Source organism: Ictalurus furcatus, chromosome 10, assembly GCF_023375685.1.
Source record: "Ictalurus furcatus strain D&B chromosome 10, Billie_1.0, whole genome shotgun sequence".
NCBI lineage: Eukaryota > Metazoa > Chordata > Actinopteri > Siluriformes > Ictaluridae > Ictalurus > Ictalurus furcatus.
Window position 1 is genome coordinate 21520469 of NC_071264.1, and position 25392 is coordinate 21545860.

A 25392-nucleotide genomic window follows, 5' to 3' on the forward strand; every position below is an offset into this window, starting at 1 on the left:
ACAACATGACTTTGGTAGTGGTGTTAACACTCAACCTGACTCAAACCTGAATTCATTTTGACACTGGTTCATGGATATGAACCTTCCTGAATTTGCCTTCCTGTAATCAACAAAAATACAGGGTGTCCCAAAAGTCTCCATACACAGGGAAAGTATGTATACATTTTTCATACTTAGCTTATATATATATATATATATATATATATATATATATATATATATATATATATATATATATATATATACTTCAAGGCTATCCATCTCCCTTTCACGCTCCCTTTCTCATATATAAATACATATAGTCTTTAATAATGCCTTTGACAAAAGAACATATTGAAATTATTCTCATGACTGAATCTGGAAGCTGGATGGACTTTAACGGGAAACATGGCAAGCACGACACTGTTTCCAACCTTATTAACAAATTCAAAAAGACTGGAAGTGTTGTGGACCAACCGAGAAGTGGACCTCCACCAAGGCACAACAAACGTGGTGCTGGCAAATATAGTCCTCTATGTATGGAGATATTTGGGACACCCTGTATAATTAACATGCATCATTTTAAAAAGCTATACATCAAACATTCATATCCTATAATGCTTACATTTTTGGATTATAAAAAAAAAAGCCAGTGGGATGATTCAGGACACGTATTATTAAACAAAACCTCAATATCTTAAAAGTCTTAACCCAATCTCCATTCAATTTCCCTGGCTGTCACAAATAATCAATCATAATCATTTCTGCCCAGAGAAAAGCACTGGCTAAGTGAAACTCCAATGAGCTAATAAAAACAGTTCGCCGTGTACTCCATTAGCTGTCACTGAAAAGGTCATGAATGATTAAACATGACTGATAAGGCATTATTTGGTGCGTGAAGAATCCAGCTGGTTTTGGGAGGGATGGATAGATGGAGGGTGAAGAATGGGGAACATCACTTCTGTAAGGCAGGAATGATCTTCCCCTGGCATGATCCGAAACCAACACGGTATCCCTGACCCTCACAGTAACCTGGAGAAAAGAAAAAGTTGGGAAGAAGAAAACAGAAAAATAGAGTGTTAGCTGGAAAAAAAATTGGTCATTAGTGCCTTCATGGCATTGTCATGCTGGAACAGGTTTAGGCCCCTTAATGCTACAGCATACAAAGACATTCTAGACAATCTTTGCTTCCAAATTCGTGGGAACAGTTTAGGTAAGGTCCACATATGGGTGTGATGGTCAGGTGTCCACATACTTTTGGCCACACAGTATAGGTTACACATTCCTATTATGATGTCGCTATGGACTCACACACACTCTTCAGTCCCACCTGTGAGGGTGACTTCGTCTCCATCCTTAAGGAACGTCCTAGTCTCTCCTCCAGCCAGCTCAATGATCTTTGACCCTCTCCATGAAAGCTCCAACAGTGAGCCAAAACTTTCCGGATCCTAGAAACACAACAAGTCCTGTCAAGTGGGTCATATTCAGAGTTAAGCAGGTGTGTAGCGTATCTCACCGAGTGCCCGGTCTGAAAAATGGATTAATGTTACTACACAGATGCATCCAAAACACATGAATTCCCCAGCATTACCTTAATGTGCCGTGAGTATTATTGCAAATACAAGCCCCGGATCTAAACGTTCCACATACACAATTTGATACACAATTTTCTTCTTTACCGCTAGTTGAATTATTTACAACATACTACAAAGTGTCCAAATATTACACCACATACTCTAATATGCCGTGTTAGCTAGCTAGGCTTCATGTTACTAAACAAAAGAGGCAGATTATTCTGTTGGAAGCATGGTAGTACTGTGTATGGTTTTGGATGCAGCCTTTCACAGTACTTGTTTAACTCCTCAGTCTTTTAATGATGTCCTCTTGTTACTCGTTTCCAGAATCTTCTATCGAACAGGAAACAACGGAATGGCACATTTCATTTTTATGAAGAATATCTAATACACACACACACACACACACACACACTGACCGGTCCACTGATGGTCCCTGATGCTAGCAGGTCTCCTGGTCTGCTGTTACAGCCATTCACTGTGTGATGTGCTAACTGCTGTTTCATGGTCCAGTACATGTACTGAGGGGATAAACAATACATAGTGACATTAAACATATGCAGATGCTATAGCATTTTATTTTAACACAATGTTTTTTTCAAACAATAAAATGCAATGATTATCACAACGAAAAAGAATGGCACTTTTTCAGTCTGTTCTCTCTTACTGTCTCTCTTACTTTTACGACTTACTGAGAATTTACTTATATTAAATAATTACTCGAGGAGTAATTATTTCTTCTGAATAACCTTCGGTTCTTTAGTTTTTCTTTTTTTTCCTGATTAACCTTCTGAATAACGTGTCTTCCTTTAGGCAGGTTTGTAGCGTTCTCATACTCATTAATGCTGTGCAAAGTTGACAGCAAATCTATAATATCATATGAATGCCCTTGTTAAATTTTTTTAAAAAAATAGCACAGATAAAAGCATGGGTAGATTCACTGAACACTCATATATCCTCTTAAACATCTCTCAGTCTGACGCGCAATGCATCAGCAACGAGGACGTGATGTTCAATAAGGACCTAACCTTTCTATTTTTAGTCAATATTGATGTGTTTTTTTTGTTGTTTTATTTTGCTGTTGTGTTTTTTTTTGTTTGTTTGTTCATGCGTTTTGAACATACATGCCACCACAGATGTTGAACAGTTGACTTTGAAACAGCAGAAATGAAATTTTGAGGCCCAGATTGTGAATCGCACAGAATAACAAATCAACTGTATTTGTTGTTTACATGTGTACAACCTAATATTTATAAAACAGTGAAAATATTGTAAAAAATCTCTATCCTTCAAGACACACCTCAATATTGTCATACTGTATATGAAGAATACTTTTGAAACAGCCAGTAATTAAACATCATGCCATTTGAAGCTGCATTACAATGTACGGCATGGTTTAGTATCGTGCGAACAGTTTGATTTAGCATAGAGCAGTAGGTCAACAGGGTATTTCTCGCCTACTGTTTTACGAATACTGAGAATTTGGACATACTACTCCTTTGGCATACTACTTGTTGCCTACTGTAAAGTAGGGCTATTCGAACGCAGCCCATGCCACGATTACTGGACCTGACACAGACGCCATGCCTCCTTCTCTATAACTGACAGACACAGAGGCCACACCTCCTTCACCAGGGCTGACAGACACAGAGAAGTAAGCAGGATGAGGCAGGAAAAGAGAAATAAAGACAATGATACAAGTTCTCATTAGTAATACACTAGTACACTAAAAAAGCTGTGCATTTGACACCAAGATCTATTCACTCACCAACATATCCAAACTTTTGCCAGACACATGCTAGTATATTGAATATTCATATCCTTGGATATAATAGTATTTACAGTGCATTTTCCAACAGGAAAAGAAAAAAAAACAAGGGCTGTAAGTAAACTACATTTTGCTTGGTAGCCCTTTGACTAGACAACATCTCTGGTGGCAGTCACACCATTTTATTTAGCTAAATAACAGAAGCTAATGGACACGGAACCTAATTTCACTCTATCCTCGGCTCCATTAAATGAAGTCTTTTACAGAGAATGAGATGGCTCTCACCACGGAAAACAGATAACAACAAACTCAGCTAACAGCACACACTTCAAGGTCAGACTGAGCTGCAATGCACACACTGTTATTTCAGCAAAAAGGCTAGAGTAATAAAAAGGATGATGCACATGGCCTTCACAAAATTACAGATACCGCTTTTTCACCCAACAAACTTTTTAAGATCCCGCCCATATAGTTTGAAAGCTAAGCCATTCCGTAATCACATGTGGGAGATTGATCAGGTAGAACAACCATAGTGGATATTACAAGCTGTACTTCTGGCTTTGAGGACATATTTTACCATCCAAAGTCCAATCCAAAGTCCAAACACAGCACTGATATCTTCACAAACGACAAAAGAGACTTATAAATGAGGCCCAATGTTCTTAATCAGACAAAACCGAACATTACACAGACATTTGAGTTTAACTTCATTATCAAGTGAAGGAAAGTTTAAAAGTGTTACATAAACTTATTCTCTGAACACTGGGAAAACTTGATTACTAAAACCAAAAAAATTTTCAACAATGTTTTACTGACCTAAAATGATTTGTTGGGAACTTTTTGGTGCCAGAATGGAAATAGGTCTGGTTCTGATGAGATTATAATTGTGTGCTTGGACCGTGTTGCGTGCTGGGACATACGGGTGCATGCACTGTACAGTGTCTGAATGTTTTTCCTTTTTTCTTCCTTTAAGGTTACATTATTGCCAAAGCAAACAGCACAGGCATGTTGAAGGTAAATAATAGGTTAATATTGTATAACCTATTATAGGTCCCTCTGAAACTATTGGAACGGCAAGGCCAATTCATTTGTTTGTGCTATAAACAAAAGACATTTGGGGTTGAGATCAAATGATAGATATGAAACAAGACTTTAGGATTTCAGCTCTATTTACCAGTATTTACATATGCAGAATATGATGGAAAAGCAAAGAATTTGTAGGACCTGGAGGATTTTGCTGAAGAACAGTGGACAGTTTAACTGCTCAGGACAAACAAGGGACTCATGAACAACTCTCACAAAACAAAAAAACAGTCATGGATCATCCAGGTAACAACACAGTATTAAGAATCAAGGGTATGTAACTTTTGAACGGAGTAATTTTTATAAATTCGGCTATGATCTTGTCTTGTGGACTATTTGTACACATCTGCTATGTGAAATAGTTTATTCAGGACAGTACTAAATAAACAACAACATGGGATTTTTATGATCCCTCTTATTTTGTTAACAGTATTAAGATTTAGCAGATTCTGCAAGGGGTATGCAAACTTTTGGGCACAACTGTACGTCTAGATGTGTTAAACCACATAAAACATAGAACCTTTTGTATCAGAACTCCCAATTTTTATGTGAACAAAAGTATAGGTACAGATAAGTCTTGAAGTAAATTAAAGTAAATAACACTTAATATTTGGTTGCATATCCCTTGCTTGCAATAACTGCATAAAGCCTGTGACACACTGACATCACCAAACTGTTGGCTTCTGCTTTTGTGATGCTTTTTCAGGCTTTTACCACAACCTCTTTCAGCTGTTGTTTGTTTAGGGATGTTTCTCCCTTCAGGAGGTGAAATGCATGCTCAATTGGGTGACTGACATGTCCTTTGTTGACTTGGCAATGTGTTTTGATAAAGTTCCTCCCGATTAATTTGGATGCATTTCTCTGTAAACTGTCAGATACAAATGTTCCTGTAGACTTCTGAATTAATTCTGCTGCTACCATCATGAGATACATCATCATTAGAGATTAGTGAGCCTGTTCCAGAAGCAGCCATTCAAGCCCAAGCCATGACACTACCTCCACCATGTTTCACAGATGAGCTTGTATGTTTTGGATCATGAGCAGATCCTTTTTCCTCCACACTTTGGCCTTTCCAGCACTTTGGAAGAGGTTAATCTTGGTTTCTGAACTTTGGTGGTTCATCTCTGTATTTATTTGTGAATTCCAATCTGGCTTTTCCATACTTACTGCTGATGAGTGGTTTGCATCTTGTAGTATGGACTCTATATTTCTGCTCTTCGAATGGTGAATTGTTGGTGAGGTCACTGACTGTTGTTTTGGGGTTTTTCTTCACAACTCTCACAATGTTTCTGTCATCATCTGTTGTTTTCCTTGGCTGACCCATTTGGTGTTTGTTGTTCAGTACACCAGTGGTTTCTTTCTTTTTCAAGACATTCTAAATTGTTTTATTGGCTATGCCCAATGTCAATGTACAATTCCTCTGATTGATTTTCTCTCTTTTCTGAGCTTCAAAATGGCTTGATTTTCTCCCATAGACAGCTCCCTGTTCTTCATGTTGGCTTACCCATTTTATCAAATGCAGTCTTCAGAAGTGAAACTGAATGCTACAACCAAGAGTAGATGTTTAGAGCTATTTATTATTTAAACAACCAATCTAACAGGACAAACCTGGGCAACAAGGACCACCTGTCAGTCACATGTTCCAATATTTCTGGTTGCCTACAAATTGGGTGGTCTGATACAAAATGTGCAATGTTCTATGTCGTTTAACAAATCTACATATAAATACCAGGAAATAAAAGCTGAAATTCTAAACTCTCTTCTCATGTTCATCTTTTGATCTGAAACCCAAATGTCTTCAATCTACAGCAAAAACAAATGAATTGGCCTTGCCGTTGCAATAGTTTCAAAGGGAACTGTATATAATATAAATATACAGAAATTGATCATAAATGGCCAATAGAAAAAGATAAAGAATAACAGATGAAAAGGGGGAATAACCTGCTAACAAATAATTTGTAAAACTTGCCTTATTGGTGGTCTGTAAAACATTGCAGGATGCTACAAATTTGGATGTTTGTAGAATTATTTCATGTTTCTTCCCCAATATATATGGAGGTTTATCAGTGTCAGTGAATTACTAAAATTCAGGCATGACAGAGTATATTATCTGGTAGAATGTATTTCTAATTGAAGTGTATTTGAGGCAGTGTGTTAGGAAGTGAGGCCCAAATTTCCACCACTCACAGCTCACTCTTGCACGCTCGCTCTCTCGCGCTCTCTCTCTCTCTCTCTCTGGTAGAGAGAAGAGTGATTGTGCAGTGGTGAGAGTATGTAGTTGGACAATAGGCATTTCCACAAAATTAAACCTTTTCTGTCCTTTTTTGCTCTTATTATTTGGTTTGTTCACGATTTAATACAGTGCATAGTGCTGAAATTGATTTTTAGTCAGTTTAAATTGCAGGAAGACTTCAGACAAACAAGAAATTAAATCACATGCACTGTCTTTATAAAAGCCTTTATACAGCAGAACACCCTGACAAGGCCACAACAGACCAAGATCTACCATGCCTATCAGGACTGAACTGGAGCGTTTTGTATCCTTTAATGAACTCACTACCCCAGCTCAAGAGCAGTCTCTTGGTAAATCTCCAGGAGTGAAAGGACTGAAAGCAGAGTTTTACAAAGGTCTCTGGCCCTTAATCAGACCTGACCTATACTTTGTCTTTTTTCAGCTTAACTGCAGGAAGGCAGTGGTGACTCTGGGGCGATCTGGCATGTTTTAGAAACTGGCACTCAGTTTCAGTTTTAACAAACTGCTTGAAAATGGTCTTGGCAAATGTTATCGATTGCTGATCAGTTCTACTGCATTCCAGACTGCTCCATTTTAATTTTATTTTTTTGTAGGATTTTGTGTAGTTAGGAAATTGCTTTCATTTCATATGCGATTGCACAAGATCTTAATTTAGCATTTGTTCAAGAAAAAGCATTTGAGACAGTTGATATACCAATATATCATTAAAATTAAATTATTTTTCCTTGGCCCAAAAGTTTGTCTTGTACATAAAACCAACATTTCCACTCAGTGCTCAACCTTGCTACATCACGGTGGTCAATTCTCAGCCTGTAAAGTCTGGTAAATCACCTAGGCACAATAACTTCTCTGGCCTCTCTGGCTAACTTTTGAGCCCCTAAGCTCTCAGTGCAAAAAGTCCAAGGGTCCAAATGTCTGAGAACCACATTCATTCAGTTTTAGAATTGTGAAATTTTTAAAACAAAGTAAATAAAATGTTCAATATCTTGAATATTTAATATTCAAGATTCTGCACTATTTCTAGGTACCTAGTTAAATAGAAGTAAATTTGTGATAACGACCCTGTTAATTGCATTAGACAAAAGGTCAGATTTTCTGACGCCTAAACGCTTCTATTGAAGCAAGTGATCAGACAACATTCTGATGGATTTGATCTTAAATGGATCGTAAGGTTTTGCACAAACTCATGGAGTCCATGCCAGCTCGAGTGCACACGGTCATTAAAGCATAAAAGGGGATGTACCAAATATTAAGAAACTCTGAAATTCATGTAACTATTTCAAAGATTCTACTTTTCACTCAAGTTATTGTCAGTAATATAATTTATAATGAAAACTGTTGTATAAAATGAGAAAAGAATGGAAAATAGAAGCATTTTCACTAGTGCTCTCAGACTTTTGGACCCCACTGTCTGTGCAGTGGGGACTGTATAACCCTAGCTGTGCAAAGCATGGGTAAAAACTGTGCATTGTGGAGCTCTGAATGGGACACGTGACACCAGATGGAGGACTCATTTCACCATCTCTCCTGGTTTATCAACCACTTGGAGGCTAATGTACAAAAAACACCTAGAGAGAGAGACAGAAGCTCAAAAGTGGTGTGTGATGCAAATCAGGGTCTTACCTTAAAGTTAGACTTGCAGATGGTGGTTGCCTCTTTCATGCCTTCACCTGATGGTAAAACAGTTCAGTAAAAGTTAGTTACTGAACATTAAAACATTATGGTACCTGACCACCTTTATTTATCTTAAATGGTTTATTGTACTGAATGACCTTGTATTGCCCACCTTTAATGGACGCAAAGAGGTTGATGTTGAATGTGTATGGGTCCTGGTGGCGAAGGTATGGTAGTGGCTCTGGGTCCTAAAACAAGAGTATGTTTCAGAGTGAGATACAGCGCATTCATACCAAATCACAAATGATTTAGAAAAAAAATAGTATGATGCAAGGAAACTTCTCAACACTTTTGAGAGTTACAGCATCAGGTACGTTTCAATACAAGGCCATGTTTTTGAAAAGCAAACATATTGGCTTGTTCAAATGTAAACATAATGGGTCAGCTCTACAACTGAGAACTGTATTTCATAATTTGCTATATTGAATAGCCAAGAATGTTTTTATTAAAATCTAGATACAATGGGGGAAATAAGTATTGAATGAGTCAAGATTTTTTCTCAGTAAATATATTTCCAGTGAGACTATTCACGTGAAATTTTCACCAGAAATCAGTATTAAATCAAGAAATTCACAAATATAAAGAAATCCAAACATTAAAGTCCATAAATGAAGTTGTGTGTAATAAAGAGGAATGACACAGGAAAAAAAGTATTGAACACGTTAACTGAAATTTATTTAATACTTAGTGGAGATTGTAATGACAGCTTCAAGATGCTTCCTGTATGAAGAAATTAATCGGCCGCAGTATTCAGGTGTGATTTTGGCCCATTCTTCTAAATATATTGTCTTTAAAACTTGTTCAGTTGGATTCAAGTCAGGTGACTGACTGGGATATTCTAACGCCTTGATTTTTTTTATCTGAAACCAATTGAGAGTTTCCTTTGCTGTATGCTTTAGATCGTTGTCCTGCTGGAAGCTCCACCCACGTCTCATCATCATCCTGGTGGATGGCAGCAGATTCTTCTCAAGAATCTTTCGCTAAAGGGCTCCATTCATCGTTCCTTAAATTATATGAAGTCTGCCAGTACCATGTGATGAAAAACAGCCCTACACCATGATGCTTCCACCTCCACACTTCACTGTTGGTATAGTGTTTTAAGGGTGATGTGCAGTGCCATTTCTTCTCCAAACATGGTGTGTAGTATGACAGCCAAAAAGTTAAATTTTGCTCTCGTCTGACCAGACCACACTCTCCCAGTATTTCATAGGCTTGTCCAAATGAGTTGTAGCAAACTTTAAACGAGCTTTTACATGCCTTTTCTTTAGTAATGGAGTCTTGTAGGGTGAGCGTGAGCAGTGGAGTGCATTGTCTATTGTTTTCTCTGTGACGATGGTACCTACTGCCTCCAAGTGTTTCTGGAGCTCTTTCCGAGTGGTCCTTGGCTCTTGGGCTACTCTTCTCTCTATTCTTCTGACTCCCTGGTCAGAAATCTTAGGAGGAGCTCCTGTGTGTGGCCGGTTGATGAAATAAATTTCAGTTAGCGTGTTCAATCCTTTTTTTTTTTTTTTTTTAACACCTGTGTCATTCCTCTTTATTACACAGAACTTCATTTATGGACTTTAATGTTTGGATTTCTTTATATGTGTGGCTTTCTTGAGTTAATAACAAGGACTTGTTTCCCAATAGCACTTCAACTCAATCCCACTTACCTGCACTGTGTTAGGCTCCACAAAAGGCATCAGAGCCTCCATGGGAACGACCCAGGGTGAGATGGTGGTCCCAAAATTTTTCCCAAGAAACGGACCTAACGGCACATACTCCCATGCCTGGATATCCCTTGCTGTGGAGAGGGAGAGGGGGGGAGAGAGAGAAAAAGTGAGTGTGTCAGTCTATATGTGATCCACTAGGAGGAAATTAAGGAGTCAATTATACATGCAAGGACAAAAAAGCAAATAAAACGGAAGGCACTAAGGCGGCAAGGAAAAAAGTAAGCATGAAATGGAGGGGTGAAAAAAGGGAGAGAGATGGACACATGAATGGACAAAATCATGGATGGAAGGAAATGGAAAATGAACTAGACGAAAGAAGAAAGGAGCAGGAAAAGAATGCTGGGCGATTAACATGGACAGAACACACTAAAAGGAATGACAGTTTACAATGAAAGAAAGTTCAGAAGAAATTAAGTAAGGAAGCATGGAGCCTGTGAGAGGGAGGGGTGAGCAGATGGATAGATGGAAGGAATGAAATACAGGTGGAAAATAAATAAGACAAGGGGGAAGAGTGAAGTAGAGACGGATGGCTGATTGGAAGGGTTAAAGCAGCAAGAAAGGAAGGGAAGAATGAATGTAAGAATGGGAATGAGTGTGGGTGGGCAAGAGACAGATGGATAGAAAGAATTAAGCAAGAAGAAAGAGGGAGGGACAGAGAAAGGGAGATAGGGATGGATGGATAAATGATTGGCAGAATGAAGAAAGGAAGGAAACATACAGAAAAGCAACAATAGAGGGCTGGCTGAAGAGTGGAAGCATGGAAAGTGGATGGGAGAGAAGGATAGGGAGACAGAAGGAAGGAAGGGATACAGAGAGATGAATGGACACCAGGAAACAAAGAAGGAAGGACATAAGGAGGGAACAAGTCAAAAATGGAGAGAGGCAGAGATGGATGAATAAACAGAAGAAAGCAACAAGATAAGGAAATAGAAAGTGAACAAAGTGAAGGAAGTACAATCCTGAATTACATTTATGAATAAAAAGATGTACTTCTCAGCTTTGCTAACTTTATAATGTAAATCCTTGCTATTCCAGCACAATTTGCCAATGTTAACAATTCTTTATTTATTAAACAACAAGGAGTCATACTTTTAATTCATTTATAGTTACATTTAATGTTGTGCTGTGTTCATGAAACAAGTTCGTTCCTATTATCCCTTATGATATCAAAGTTATTAAGAGTCGCACAAGTTATGCCATCCATTTTCCACTCATCCCAAGGCAGGGTACATCCTGGACAGAGTGTCAACCCATCACAGGGTGCAATCGCATACACATTCACACACCCATTCACACACTACAGACAATTTGGAAATGCCATTCAGCCTACAACACATGTCTTTTGGACTGGGGGAGGAAACCGGTGAACCCGGAGGAATCCCTGAAGCACAGGGAGAACATGCAAACTCCGCAAACACAAGGTGGAGGCGGGATTAGAACTCCCAACCCTGGAGGTGTGAGGCAAACGTGCTAAACATCCCCCCGCCCCAGCCATTTAAATTAATAAGACAAAAAAAATAAGCTTGTCATGTCACTGAGAAACTGCAAAGCCCTTCATCCTGAAGACTTTCTCGTGTGGGAAAACTTCAAGGAACTGAGTCTTGTAGTCATTAAACACTGGATGTCCTGTAACACTTAAAAAAGGACAAAGAAGAAGTTGGTCCGGATGAAATTCCTAGAAAACTCTTAGGCCACTAGTATGTAATGTTGGCCTAGAATTACATTAATTGAATCAGTTGTGTTAAAGCAGGAAATATGCTACAATGTGCAGTGCACAGAGACTAATGGAGCACGAGTGTAAGTAATCTCCTAAATGGAATTCAAATTAAAAAAAAAACCCAAAGTTTCCACACATCTATATGAACTAACATTGTGTGAATGTTTGAACTCAACATTATTCAATCCGCTATGGACAGAAGCCAAGCAATCAGGAATGTGATGCTCCACAGAGCCTGGTGTAGGTCTCATAAAAAAAGTAATAAGGTTTGCAGCATGCTGTGGAAGGGGCTATTGTCGACTCAGGGGCTAGCAGTGTGACAGAATAATAAAGGAAATTGATAGCAGTGTTTACTCTAGATGGCCATTTTGCCATGACCGGGAAACACAGATAAATCAAGTCCACATCAGTGCCACCTCAGACGGACTCTCTAAACTTTTATAAGAGAAGGAAGTCGTGTCTATATTTCAGACGCCATCATGAGGCGACATTCAGTTTCCCCTTCTGTGTGGTTCACTTGAAGATAAGCAGATTGATGAAGGCACAAAAATACTACTCTGGCATGAACAAACATACATTACATTTACTTCAACTACACAGTGTATACACTCACTAGCCACTTTAATAGGAACACTTGTACACCACATCAGGTTCCACTCCTGCTTTTCTGCTCAGCACCGTTGTAAAGAGTGGTTATTTGAGTTACCGTAGCTTTCCTGTCAGTCTGACCATTCTCCTCTGACCTCTCTAGTATACAAGGTGTATACTGCCTTGTAGCTACACTTATTAGTCATTTAACCAGGTAAAGTTACAATGTAGGTTACTGTGTATTGTATGTGTAATGACAATGACACTGTAATGGACAGTGTAATGTACAATGACACTGTGTAATGACTGATTGTTGCCCACCTGTTACTAATCCAGTGTTACAATTCAGTGGAAAGGGATTTCATGACCACGTGTGACCAGATTTTACTTGGATGATTTGGTGGGCACCTACAGGGTTGGAGGACCGAATAACCTGGCCATGCCTTCATGGTAAGGAAGAAGAGGAAAACGCTACTCACCGCTCCAGTCGTTCATCAGCACCATACCGAAGATATGTTCATGTGCTTTCTCTATGGGAATCGGTTCTCCAAGCCTGTTCCCAGGACCCACAAAGAAAGCCTACAAAACACACACACATACATACAGTGCACAATGACTTAAATACAGTGTGATGTCAGAATGTCCTCATATCTTAAAACACTGAAGACAAGTCTGTTGTTAAACTGTATATTATCTCCCTCTTATACCATTTTTAAATATGATTGGTCTGAAGGTGTTGATTCATTTATTGAACAAAAAGGCTCCGATTCTAGTCCTGGCTGCACGTCAAATCACAGGTATTTTAATGTAGTCGTTCTAACATGTTATGGTTTCTATAGTAACGACTCATTTATGGGGACTTCACGCATGATGAATCCTTATAATGTAAGCCTTACAATAAACAGATTTTTATTTAACAATGAAACATGTATACTGATTGCTCTGGTGAAGCTTCTGTAAGGATACATTTATTTAATATTTATGAAAGAAGGCTTCAGTCAGTATTAGCTTTTTGATTTAAAGTTGGTCCTTTACGGTTTACGCTGCAGGGAATTTCATCAAGAAGGAAGGCTTTGCTCTCGGTAGATTCACAGTTCTTTGACGAGCTACATTTTCAATCTTATTAGCTTTAAGAACTTTAAGACAGAGAAAAGATAGGCTGGTAAGGAATGACTGTTAATAGCTGTTATAATAAAAGTGATAATTTGCTTTGCGGACGTTCCATAAAATTAAATGTGACTGTAAATGAAGGAAAAGTATGACGCTCTTTAATAAATAAAACTATTTAATCATTAGCAACGTGTTGAGCTATAAAACATGGGGCATGGGGTTATTGGAAAATAATCAACTACAGGGCAGATTATTCTCCTATAACGAATGTCCATTCATATTTCTTAAACAGCTTGCCTAGCATTACAAAAGGTGGAGGGTTGTCAATTCGGTTTCATTTTGCTAGAAATTACTTGTATCTAAATTCCTATTCCCCATCTCTGAATTGGCTACATCACTCTCTCGTCTCCACTAATAGCTGGTGTGTGGTAGGCATTCTAGCACACTATGGCTGCCGTCGCATCATCCATGTGGATGCTACACACTAATGGTGGTTGAGGACATTTTCCCCCTATACTATGTAAAGCACTTTGAGTGCCTAGATAAGCAATATATAAATATGACTATAACTATTCCTTTCATTAAAAGGAAGCGTTTCATATTCAAGTACATAATTGTAATGATGTTATTTACCATAAACAATTAATTTGATAGTAGGAAGCCTTTTTAGCTTCCATTAAAATTACAAATAAGCAAAAAATAATGGATTGCTGTTGCATTAAAAAAGCATTGATGCTTAGTCTTTTTAATTATTAAAGTTGTAAGGGCAAAAATTATTTTTACACTACATTAGCTGTCCTAGTGTAAGAGCATCCTTGTGACAGCCAAGAATTAGTATCAGACAAGTAATTTTCACTAAATACCCAAGTCAAACTCTAAAATAGCACTCTCACCATTTCCAGCTCAATGTCCAGCTGCTTTGATGGCCCAAACACAGGAGGCTTGACTGACAAACAGACAAGAACCATAGAAAGCAAGAGGAAAAATGACAACATTTTTGTCATTTACGTTAGCTTGAGTGAGTAGACAGTAGATCTCCTGTATATTAACCTTCATCACTGAAACACGGTGCTCCTTTCAATCATCCTGATGTGTCAGGACTCCTCTAATGGTCAGCACAATGAACCACATAAAGTTGATCAATGGCAAGCATTATAGTGTGTAATGAGTAGAATACCCCCAGAAATCTCCTCAGTGTAAGTGATCTGGGTGAATAGCCTTTTGATTTTTGTGATGAGTCAGTGTCTCAGGGCTGCAGAGTGACAATACTGTGATAACTGCAATGAAAGCCTATTGATGCGGCTGCTTGCTCGAACACGCTGCGTTGGAGAAGCTAAAATCAGATAGACGAGCCATAACCTTTTATCATTACTATAGTCACCTGCACCTCGTTTTATCCAGATGCTGTTTAAGAGCCACTCTAACAAGTGACTGGACATCAACTAACCAAAATAACTGGCAAACACATGCAAATGCTGTTTATGCACCTTTTTACACAGTATATGTGAGCCATTTTTGGTATAAAAAAAAAAAAATATATATTGTTGTAGGATAAAGAAAGAAAAAATAGGTAGTCACAATACTACTTCATTTGTGTTCAACTTGTTAACCAAGCTAAACTCTGCTGAGCTTTGCTCTGCCCACTTAAAAAAAAATGATAAAGAAATAGGTTTTGTTTTTGTAGGTTTACCCTAAAGTTTATAGTTTATTCAGCCTATACTACTATTTCCCTGAGTGTGACATGTTATTACATGAAAATAGAATTACTGCATGGGTTCTTTTGCTAAAATGTAATCTAGACAAGACAATGGTTTGTGATGGTTATTAATAGAATTAATTTAGGAACCTGAAAAACACCCCTAATATTTCCAAGTGAATGAGTGTGTGTTAATCCTATACGACCTGGATGAAACTGCGTTATTGCAATTATGTATATTGTGATACACACTGTGATTCTCTTTATGTTCATGAAAAAAGATCTGCAAGGTTGTTTGGACTATTTTCAGGAGACTGAGATGTTTCTGTACATCTCAATCACCTGAAAGGTTTTGTTAAAATGGCACAGCGAAACCAGTGAAATCACTCGGGTCTGTGGAGAAGACTACAACCTTTCTGCAATTTTATAGCATTACCAAATTCTATTAATATCATGAGCAAAATACTAAAAGATATACAGGGCAGCACATAGTGTGTGTGTGCGTGTGAGTGCGAGTGATTACCTGGGTCTGGCCTCATCTGGCCTTGAGGTCTTCTGATTGGAGTTCCTGAGATGACCACAGATGAAGCGCGGCCGTGATAGCCAACCGGAAGCCTCAGCCTTAAAAGCAGAAACAGAATCAATCCATCCATCCATCACATCCTGCTATTTTAAGCCACATATTTATCATCCATCCATTTGTCCTTCTATCTTCCACTCTCAGTACTTCAAACAAGAGGGCCATGCACTCCAATAACCTTTCTCCCTCCAGCATCTTTCTCTTAAAGTTAGTAAACAGTAAATATTGTGCCTGTCTTACAGAGCCTAGGTTTTGCCTGAGGCTGTAGGGGTTTGTTAGATTTTGTAAGAACACAATCAACAGTGAAAGAAAGACTGCAACGTGACTTGACTTCCAGAGATTTTTAGAAGACAAAATGGATTACGGGTGCCATCAGTGATTGCAGATCCGCAGCAGTTTATTTGCCACAGCAGGTTATTCCTACCGCTTCACAGCTATCTAACTTAATATAGAATACGAATAGGAGAATAAATGTCAATTAGGCACTGCTTGTACCAAATGTGCAAATAAAAATTTGAGATAGAAACAGCTCCCAAACAATGTTTTTCATACAGAGCCCCAAAAGTTGTGAAAAAAGTAAATATTTTGACTTATTTCATTGTTTAAACTTAATAAAGGTAATGCTAATTCTTATTCTTATTCTGCATGCTCTTATTCAGATAGCAAGTAAGCAAGTCTTTGCTTCAGTGGAATTCAGTTGATACTGTAACATGTGGTGATGAGAGGCAGGACGTAAGTGTGTAAGATCAGTGTGCTATTAATTAAGAGCAATCCATAAATCATCATCAAAGTCCATAGCAGGAGTCAAACACATGCAGACAACAACAAACGAGAGTAATCCATGATCAGAGACGCAAAGACGAGTACGGATCAAAACCAGGAAGTAACTAGGAAACAGGGGAAGCAGAAACCACCAGAAACAAAGGCTTAGAAATGCACATATACGACGACAAGTCTTTATAATGAAACAGACACTGGAGAGTATAAATAGACAAATTATTCCCAAAGTAAACAGGGAATTGCTGGACACAATCATGACACAATAGGGAGATAAACCAATGGCAGGACAGGGGCGGAGACAAGGACAGAATGAAAGCAAAGAACACATAGCAAAATGAAAAAGTACATTGACAGGGGCTGAAAACAAAGCATAAACTGCTGTGCTCAGGAGCATGCCACATGCAGAGAGGGGGAATTTGTGATCATTACATTTACTGCTTATGATTAGTAATTCACACAATGTGTTCAGGTATGGTCATGGTTTTAATTCCTAACACTTAAAATGGAACGATGGGAAGAAAAAATCGCTGCACACTGTGTTGATAGATGTGGGGTGTTAAATGTTAAAGCAAAAAAAAAAAAAGAAAAAAAAAAGAGATAATCCATCACAATAATGAGAATATAAATTAAAATAAAATGTTAACTAGAAATTATGAGAAGTCAAAATAATAAACAAAGTAACATAATATCTTGCTATTTCAAGATAATAACTCGAAATGACATGATATCTTAAAATAATGGGTTAGTAAGTTAAAATAACAAGTTATTAAGAAAAAAAATAATAATTCACTCACTTGATATACCAAGATTTTAAATAGAAATAATGACAGAATAAAAAAAAGTGTCTGAAAAAAAAGAGAAAAAGATCTAGCAGTTAAAATTTAGACACTGACAATTTTTAAATCCAGGTTAAAAACATAATTTTTAAAAAAATATTTAGATACTGCCTTGTGCATATATTTGAAATTATTTCTATGATTCATATATTTAATATTTTTACTGCTTAACTTGATTGCTTTCTCATATTTATTATCCTTAATACATTTTCCTTATTTTAATTTGACATTTTACACTTTTAGTCCCGTCAGTGAGTGTGTGTGTGTGTGTGTGTGTGTGTGTGTGTGTGTGTGTGAGAGAGAGATGGACCACATTACAGCAGTTGAAAACCTAAAATGTCTCTGATCCCATCTAGAGGCTGGCTGCAGTAGCACTATCAATTCCATCCGTAGCAACATAAGTGAAGGGAGCACAAAGCAATGTGCATCCACTTAATTCTCCAGCAGTTTGAGATTTATTCACCAAACTGGACAGTTGAAGACTGGAAAAAGTGATTTTTTTCCCCCTCCTACTCTTCAACTGTCCAGTTTGGGTGAGTCTGTGCCCATGATAGCCTCAGATTTCTGTTATTGGCTGACAGGAGTGGAAGCTGATGTGGTCTTTTGCTGTTGTTGCCCATCCACCTCAAGGTTCGATGTTTAGCTCATGTAATCTCTAGAGACTATTGGATTAAGATCCAGTGACTGGGAAGGCCACAGAAGAACAGTGAACTCATGGTCATGTTCATGAAACCAGTTTGAGACGACTTTTGCTTTGTGACTTGGTGCTGGAATTAGCCATTAGGAGATGGTAAATTGTGGCCATGAAGGGATGCACATAGTCAGCAACAATACTCAAATAGGCTGTGGAATTCAAATTTTGATTGATTGGTATTAACACGCACTAAATTTGCCAAAAAAACATTCCCAACACCATTACACCACCTCCACCAGCCTGGACTGTTGATAAAAGGCAGGTTGTGTCGATGGATTCATGCTGTTTGAGTCAAATTCTGACCCTACCATCTGTGTGCCTCAGCAGAACTGCCACTCACTGCATATTTTTTGCTCTTTTTTTGCACTATTCTGAGTAAACTCTAAAGACTGTTGTGTGTGAAAATACCAGGAGATCAGCAGCTTCTGAAATACTCAAACCAGCCCATCTGGTACCAACAACCATGCCATGGTTAAAGGCACAGAGATCACACTTTTTCCCCATTCTAATGTTTGATGCGAACATTAACTGAGGCTCTTCAATGTGTACCTGCATGATTTTATGCACATGATTGGTTGATTAGACACCTGTATAAATGAGCAGGTGTACAGATGTTCCTCTTAAAGTATATCATATTATATTTAAAAATCCTCCTATCTGAGGAGCAGCATGTATCAGAAAAGATTAAATGGATTGGCAATACTGTATTGAGTGCATCAAAGTGCAGGATTTCAAATTAAAGAACATATTTGATGGCATAGCTGAAAGAAAAGCTCATCAAATAAGAAAGTAATTTATAATCGGCTTTGCTGTTATTTGGTCATGGCTGCTGTAGTAGTATTTGCATATAGAGCAGTGATTGTTAAAGAACATATTGCAGTGAGTACAAATCCCTTTGTTTGCATCTATTTTAATGGCTTAGTAGCCAGTGTTGCTTGCTTGGTAGTCATGCTTGTTTCACATTGCTATCATAGTGCTGGATGTTATGCAGGTATAGATAGTACTACTGGATGTAACAGGGCCACCAGGATACTAACTGTTTACAAAGTATTAAGGATTTGGGAGTATACATGTACAAATACGTTACAGGTAATGTGAGTAGGTCCCAGATGTAATGCTGCAGTTCAGTCACTGAATGCATTAAACCATCTTTTGGTTTCATAATGGAACAAATGAGAAATAGTGAATCCAGACTCTACACCTCATCAACGTATTCTTTTGCTTATTGAGGGTCCCCCCCCCACCCCCATTTGCTGTCTTTCCTGTTTTTAAAGGCCAAAATAAATAAATAAACATATCAAGTTGAGCAGAGCATGCCTCTAAAGTTTGCTGGTGGTTCCCAGCATGTTACACACCAGTTTGGCATCAGTGCGTTGTCTTTGCCCCGGAACATGATCCCAACATTAGTGGCATGGTCTCTGGATGAGTAGAAGTCAGTGTAATCGCCTGAGGAAAGAAAAAGAAATGAACAAAATAGGAGGAAAAGACTGCTGACTTAACTACTCAACTTTAAACAAAATACATCACATAATTGACTTGGTTTACACAGATGGATAAAGATGAGCTGTCAAAATGTCAGTCTGGTGTCATAAAATTGACCAGTCAATAAGATTAGGAAACATCACATCCAGAAACTAAAGGCTGCAAGTAGGGTACAGCGCCCTCGTGTGGTGAACAGATGGATGGGACGTTTAAGAGGATATTTACATTTATACATCATATACCCGCCAGTCTTGTATTTAACATTTGAATATCAATGTTTTATTATTCTTACTGATATTATCAGAATATTGCACTCAGTGTTGGGTAAGTTACTTAAAAAAGTCATTAATTACTAAATGCCAATTACATTGTCGACACTGTATTTAAATTACTGACGAATTAACCTGTCTGAAAAGGAATTACATTACTCATGACTTCTTAAACTGTGCATCAACCTTGACCACATGTACAATAGAAATTAAACTCTTCTTTTAATTCTTTAAAATCTGAGTCAAACATGGAATAGTTTATCCTGTTAAGTAGAGCTTTATTAAACCATTTTTAATACAAAAATGCAAACAAATCATATAACCTGGCTTAACAATAAGAGTTAAGAGCTTAACAATAAGAGATACTACTTTGGAGAGAGGCCGATAGTGCTTTTTTCCCCCCTAAGGGCATAACTTACATTTATATTTATTCATTTAGCAGACGTGTTTATCCAAAGCAACTTATAAAATGAGGAAATACAAGCAAAGCGATATATCAAGCAGAGAACAATACAAGTAGTGCTACTGTACAAAATCTTTTGAGTTCTAGAAATTCAAAGTGTGCAGAGTAGAGGTGTACGTGCCAGAGTAAGTTTTTTTTATTTATTTTTTTTAAATGATAATTTGGGGTTGGCATTTTAGCGGTTGGTTATGTGTTCACGGAAGAGGTGGGTCTTTAGCTGTTTTTTGAAGATAGTGACAGATTCTGCGGTCCGGATTGAGGTTGGAAGTTCATTCCACCACTGAGGAACAATTAGTGTGAAACGTACATTTTACCATGATGTTCTTGTCTACATGTGTCAAAAAATGAAGTAATGGGAATATTTCCATTTAGCAAAACAGCCACTCATTTCTGCTGACATCCTTGAGCGACTCCACAGCCACCCGGAGCGAACTCACGTGCATGCACGCTAGCCTACAGCTAATGAATTTAAAGGGGCCGAGTTAGATTAATTTCATCTTTCGGTTTTAAATTCAATATACATTTATACAGAATTGTTGAAAGTCCATAAAGTATGTAAGTACATCATAAATAACTGTAATTAAATTACTTAAAAATGAAGAGTAATCTCTTCTTTTTTTTTTTTTTTTCCAGAGGAACAGTAATTTAATTGCAGTAATGTGTTACTTAGGAACATGTGACACCCAACACTGACAGCATAATGTTGTGGTGAATTTACCATCAGCTGCAAAAGAAAGTAAGTTGGTGGGTTCTGTTGTTGTTGTATTTTTCCCCCAGTTAAGAGATTTCTGAATTCCTTTTTTTCTGAAATTTCCTTCTGGCCAATTAAAGGTAGGCAGGACTATATTTAGACGTGACATCAAGGCTACAAATCAGATTAAGCTCCCCATTTACCCCAACCACCGAAACTAAAGTGGCTTCTCGCCTGCTCATTTAGACTCCGTGTCTGACAGTTATTGGGAATTAAGTAACATCATCGATGACCTTTAGGTGTTTTATATGGTTACAAAAAAGGAAAGACTTCTTTCCTGCTCTCTTAGCCTCCTTGTGCTTGAGAGGGAGCAAAACTTCATATAGTTACAAATCCTTCCATTATCCATCCATCCATCCATTTTCTGTACTGCTTATACTATCAAGGGTCACGGGGAGCCTGTAGCCTGTCCAAGGGAACTCAGGGCACGAGGCAGGGGACACCCTGGATGGGGAGCCATCCCATAACAGGGTACAATCGCACACACATTCACACACTACGGCCAATTTGGAAATGCCAACCAGCCTACAACACGTGTCTTTGGACTGGGGGAGGAAACCAGAGTACCCAGAGAAAACCCCCAAAGCATGGGGAGAACATGCAAACTCCATGCACACAGAGTGAAGGCAGGAATCGAACCCCCAACCCTGGAGGTGTGAGGCAAACATGCTTATCACTAAGCCACCATTCCCCCTGCTTTCCATTATATAGACATTTACTTTATGCTACAACTTTGTGTGGGAACAAAATGAAGGAGATTAAGATAAGCACAATCTATACCTAGCACTGAATAAAGGGTAGGCAAGCTGTATTTTTATATAATTAACACACTTTATAATAATAATTACAGTGCTGTCAGTATAGTACTGTATATTGTAATTACAGTATGGGCAGTATTGTCTGAGGCACAGAGAAAGAGAAAAAGGGCACAGAGAAAGAGGAAAAGGGCATAATATACGGTTTACGAGGGCAGAGGAGGCACAGAGATTTTGCTTAGCACTCACCGATCTCAGCTGGGAGATGCATCACTGCAGCGCTCTGATCAACAAAAGCTCTGGAGAGGAGAAACACAGAATTAAATGAAGAATTTAGAATTAAGATCTATGGTCATTTACATAAAAGCAGGTTAACACTAATACACTGCTGTGAAAAAAGTATTTGCCCCTTTAGTTACTGGACTAGACGCAACCAGGCCTGATTACTGCAAACCCTGTTCAATCACATCAACACTTAAATAGAACTTTTTCAACAGCATGAAGTTGGTTAAAAGTTCTTCAGAAATGATGAAGAAGAAGGTGATTGAAATACATCAGTCTGGGAAGGGTTACACAACTAGTTCAAAGGCTCCATGACTCCAAAGAACCACAGTGAGAACCATTTTTCCATTTGGAGATAACTCTGCACAGTAGTGAACCTTCCCAGAAGTGACCGACCTTCCAAAATTCCTCCAAGAGGACAGCAACTACACATCCAGGAAGTTACAAAAGAGCCAAGGACAACATCAAAGGAACTACAGGCCTCTCTTGCATCAATAAAGGCCACTGTTCATGACTCCACTATCAGAAAGACACTGGGCAAAAATGGCATCCATGGAAGAGTGGCGAGGTGAAAACCACTGCTCACCCAGAAGAACATTAAGGCTTGTCTGAATTTTGCCAAAACACACCTTGATGACCCTCAAACCTTTTGGGAGAATGTTCTGTGGATTGATGAGTCGAAAGTGGAACTGTTCAGAAGACAGGGATCCTGTTACATCTGGTGTAAACCAAACACAGAATTCCACAAAAAGTACACCATACCTACGGTCAAGCATGGTGGTGGAAGTGTGATGGTGTGAGGATGCTTTGCTAGCTCAGGACCTGGGTAACTTGCAGTAATTGAGGGAAACAATAATACTGCTCTCTACCAGAAAATCCTAAAGGAGAATGTCCGGTCTTCAGTCCGTAAGTTGAAACTCAAGCACAACTGGATTATGCAGCAAGAAAATGATCCTAAGCATAAGAGTAAATCCTAGTCCTAGAAGTAAGTGAAAGACTGATCTCCAGTTATTGGAAGTGTTATTGGAAGACAAAACAAACAAACAAACAAACAAAAAAAAACACAACAACAACAACAACAACAAAAATAACATTTCACTGAGGTTAAGGTTAGATTTAGGTGTAGGCATAGGATTAATATTTAGGCACATGGAAGGTCCTCACAAGGATAGTAAGACAAAAATGTGTGTTTACCTGCCCCTGAGCTCGTGATTGTCCCTCAGTGTCGGCTCGTCCGCGCGCAGCAGTGTCTGTAGGAGCGCGCGAGTCTCTCTCCACGCGCTCGAACCCAGAGCCATGAACGCGTTCAGAGTAGGCTAACACACACACACACACACACACACACAGGCTTTAATACACTCTGACACTACAACACGCATGCACGGTCAAAACTGTGCAGTAAAACCGACCTGATCAAACACGTGCCGGTGCTGGGAGACTTCCGGCCCGGTCAAGAGGTGTTTAATGGCACTCAGGTCCACGATCTGATCCCCGATGGCCACTCCGATCCTCCGCCGAGCCTCAACATCAAACATTCATCATCAGTTAATACTGTTTAAATGTACAAAATGCAAACAAACAAAAAATATTGCATTTCTTACTTACATTGGCCGGAGTGGAGAAAACTCCATAGGGAAGGTTGTGGAAAGAGAAGTCAGAGTTTTCATCTACTTTTATAAAAGACATTTCAGATTTGCAGTTCAGCTCGCGAGCACTTTTCAAAGTAAGCAGCAGTGTGAATAAAGCTTTCCAGATGTTGCCAGCAGCCATATGAGGTCCATCCTCCTCAAACAAAGTTGCCAGGTCGGATTTTAACAATTTTTCAGACCAACCCCAGTTGAAAACCCGTACACAATTCAGCTTCAAGCATGAAATAAACCTAGAATAAACAAATATCTATACACACCAGACCACATATTTTCCCATCTTAGTGTGCATAACAATAATTGACATGTATAAAATTTACTAAACTGGCAACCCAGAGCGCAATGAAGGTGCCGAGCCAATCACAGACTCCCTCGTGCATCCTCCCTACTCCAGCTGCGCTCATTGATTGGCTGAAACCAAACGACTCCCGACGTCCTACACTTGTGCACTCCATAGGGTATGAAAGAATGGCTTCTGCACTCTTGTGTAACGCAGCATGTACACACACTAGTGAGCAGTTTGGGATTCAGCCTCTAATTTAAAACAGATTGCAAATGACTCAGCACAAATGAGCCCCAAACTTTTTTTTTTTGGCTTTATTCAGATCAAAGCTGAAGAAAGTAAAAATAAAATAAACACGCATCATCATCATCATCATCATCATCTGTGGTCACATTACACTAATTTTGAATAAAAAATGAATTAGTTATAGTCTTTAAGGGAAAACAATCAGTCACTAATAAAGCAAATAAAGATTAACATCTCCAGCTCCATAATAACAAAAATCACACACTCACACCCAATAGGCTGCTATTTTATCTATCATATAGGTCAGACTGTACCCAATCTGTTACTACGCACATGCATACAGCCTCCCTCTACCTCGTCCAGCAGAGGAAACACACCACCACAGGACCACAACTGATCAGATCTGTGTTCGTATATGCGAGTTATGATAAGAGTGTATCAGGTGCAGCAACGTCATTCAATATTCCTGCTGGATTGAGAACAGACAACCAACCAACAGTGAAAGTGTGGTCATGATGATGGGTATAAAACTGTTAATACACAGAAGATTAGCTTCAGTCTCTCTGTAAGCTGGACTGACAAGGCCAGTGTACACAGCATTCAAAACCCCCGACAACGGAGCTGATCTGATACAGTCATACCAGTATGACTTTAAAATGCTACCACACCAGGGTCTGTATTGTGCTCAGAATGATCCACCATCAATCGTATCTGATCAATTGTGGTCCTGAGATGCTCCTTTACCATCAACGAACCGATAAATTGTGCATGACAGATGTGCTACAGTCTCGAACTGTACATCTGCAAAAGCAACTCAGTATACATATACACATGCTTACACACTCACGCCACTTTCTATATTATTGATTATAAACTCTTAGTCATTGAACAAAATTTAGAGGGCAAAGCCAGCTGATATAACGTCCGTCACATGCTTTAAGCCGTTAACGTGAAACTAAAGCTGCCACTCGTGTTTATACTCTTTATTTAAAGAAAAATATCCTTGCTTGTTTAACATGCAATCTTTGTTTAAAGACTTGAGAAAAGACCCGCCCCTCAAGTAGTCTCACCATAGCCCTGTTAGTCATGGAAATTAAAATATAATACAATTGTATAAATCTATAGATTTCTGTAACATTTTTCACACAAAACAATAGATAATGATAAATT

At 38.5% G+C, this 25392-nt stretch overlaps 1 protein-coding gene across 1 annotated transcript; it reads right to left on the reverse strand.

Moving 5' to 3' along the window:
• Positions 1 to 253: 253 nt before the first annotated feature.
• fah (fumarylacetoacetate hydrolase (fumarylacetoacetase)) lies at positions 254 to 25351 on the reverse strand. Its single transcript, XM_053634378.1, has 14 exons — positions 23653 to 25351; positions 23457 to 23567; positions 23242 to 23363; positions 22015 to 22064; positions 19401 to 19491; positions 15679 to 15776; positions 14353 to 14405; positions 12829 to 12928; positions 9985 to 10115; positions 8445 to 8520; positions 8282 to 8328; positions 1973 to 2074; positions 1310 to 1427; positions 254 to 1011 (listed from the first exon to the last, which is right to left on the reverse strand). Exons 1-14 carry the CDS (start codon positions 23815 to 23817, stop codon positions 935 to 937), a joined length of 1341 nt encoding a protein of 446 aa, XP_053490353.1. The 5' UTR covers positions 23818 to 25351; the 3' UTR covers positions 254 to 934.
• Positions 25352 to 25392: the final 41 nt, after the last annotated feature.

Bases quoted from the DNA above. Each gene is read 5' to 3' on its own strand.
- fah (XM_053634378.1), bottom strand. From the start codon at position 23,817: ATGGCTGCTGGCAACATCTGGAAAGCTTTATTCACACTGCTGCTTACT. The intron at 23,364-23,456 runs GTCGGTTTTACT...TGTGTGTGTTAG, and splicing joins ACCGGCACGTGTTTGATCAG to CCTACTCTGAACGCGTTCAT. The intron at 19,492-22,014 runs GTGAGTGCTAAG...TTCTTTCCTCAG, and splicing joins GCATCTCCCAGCTGAGATCG to GCGATTACACTGACTTCTAC.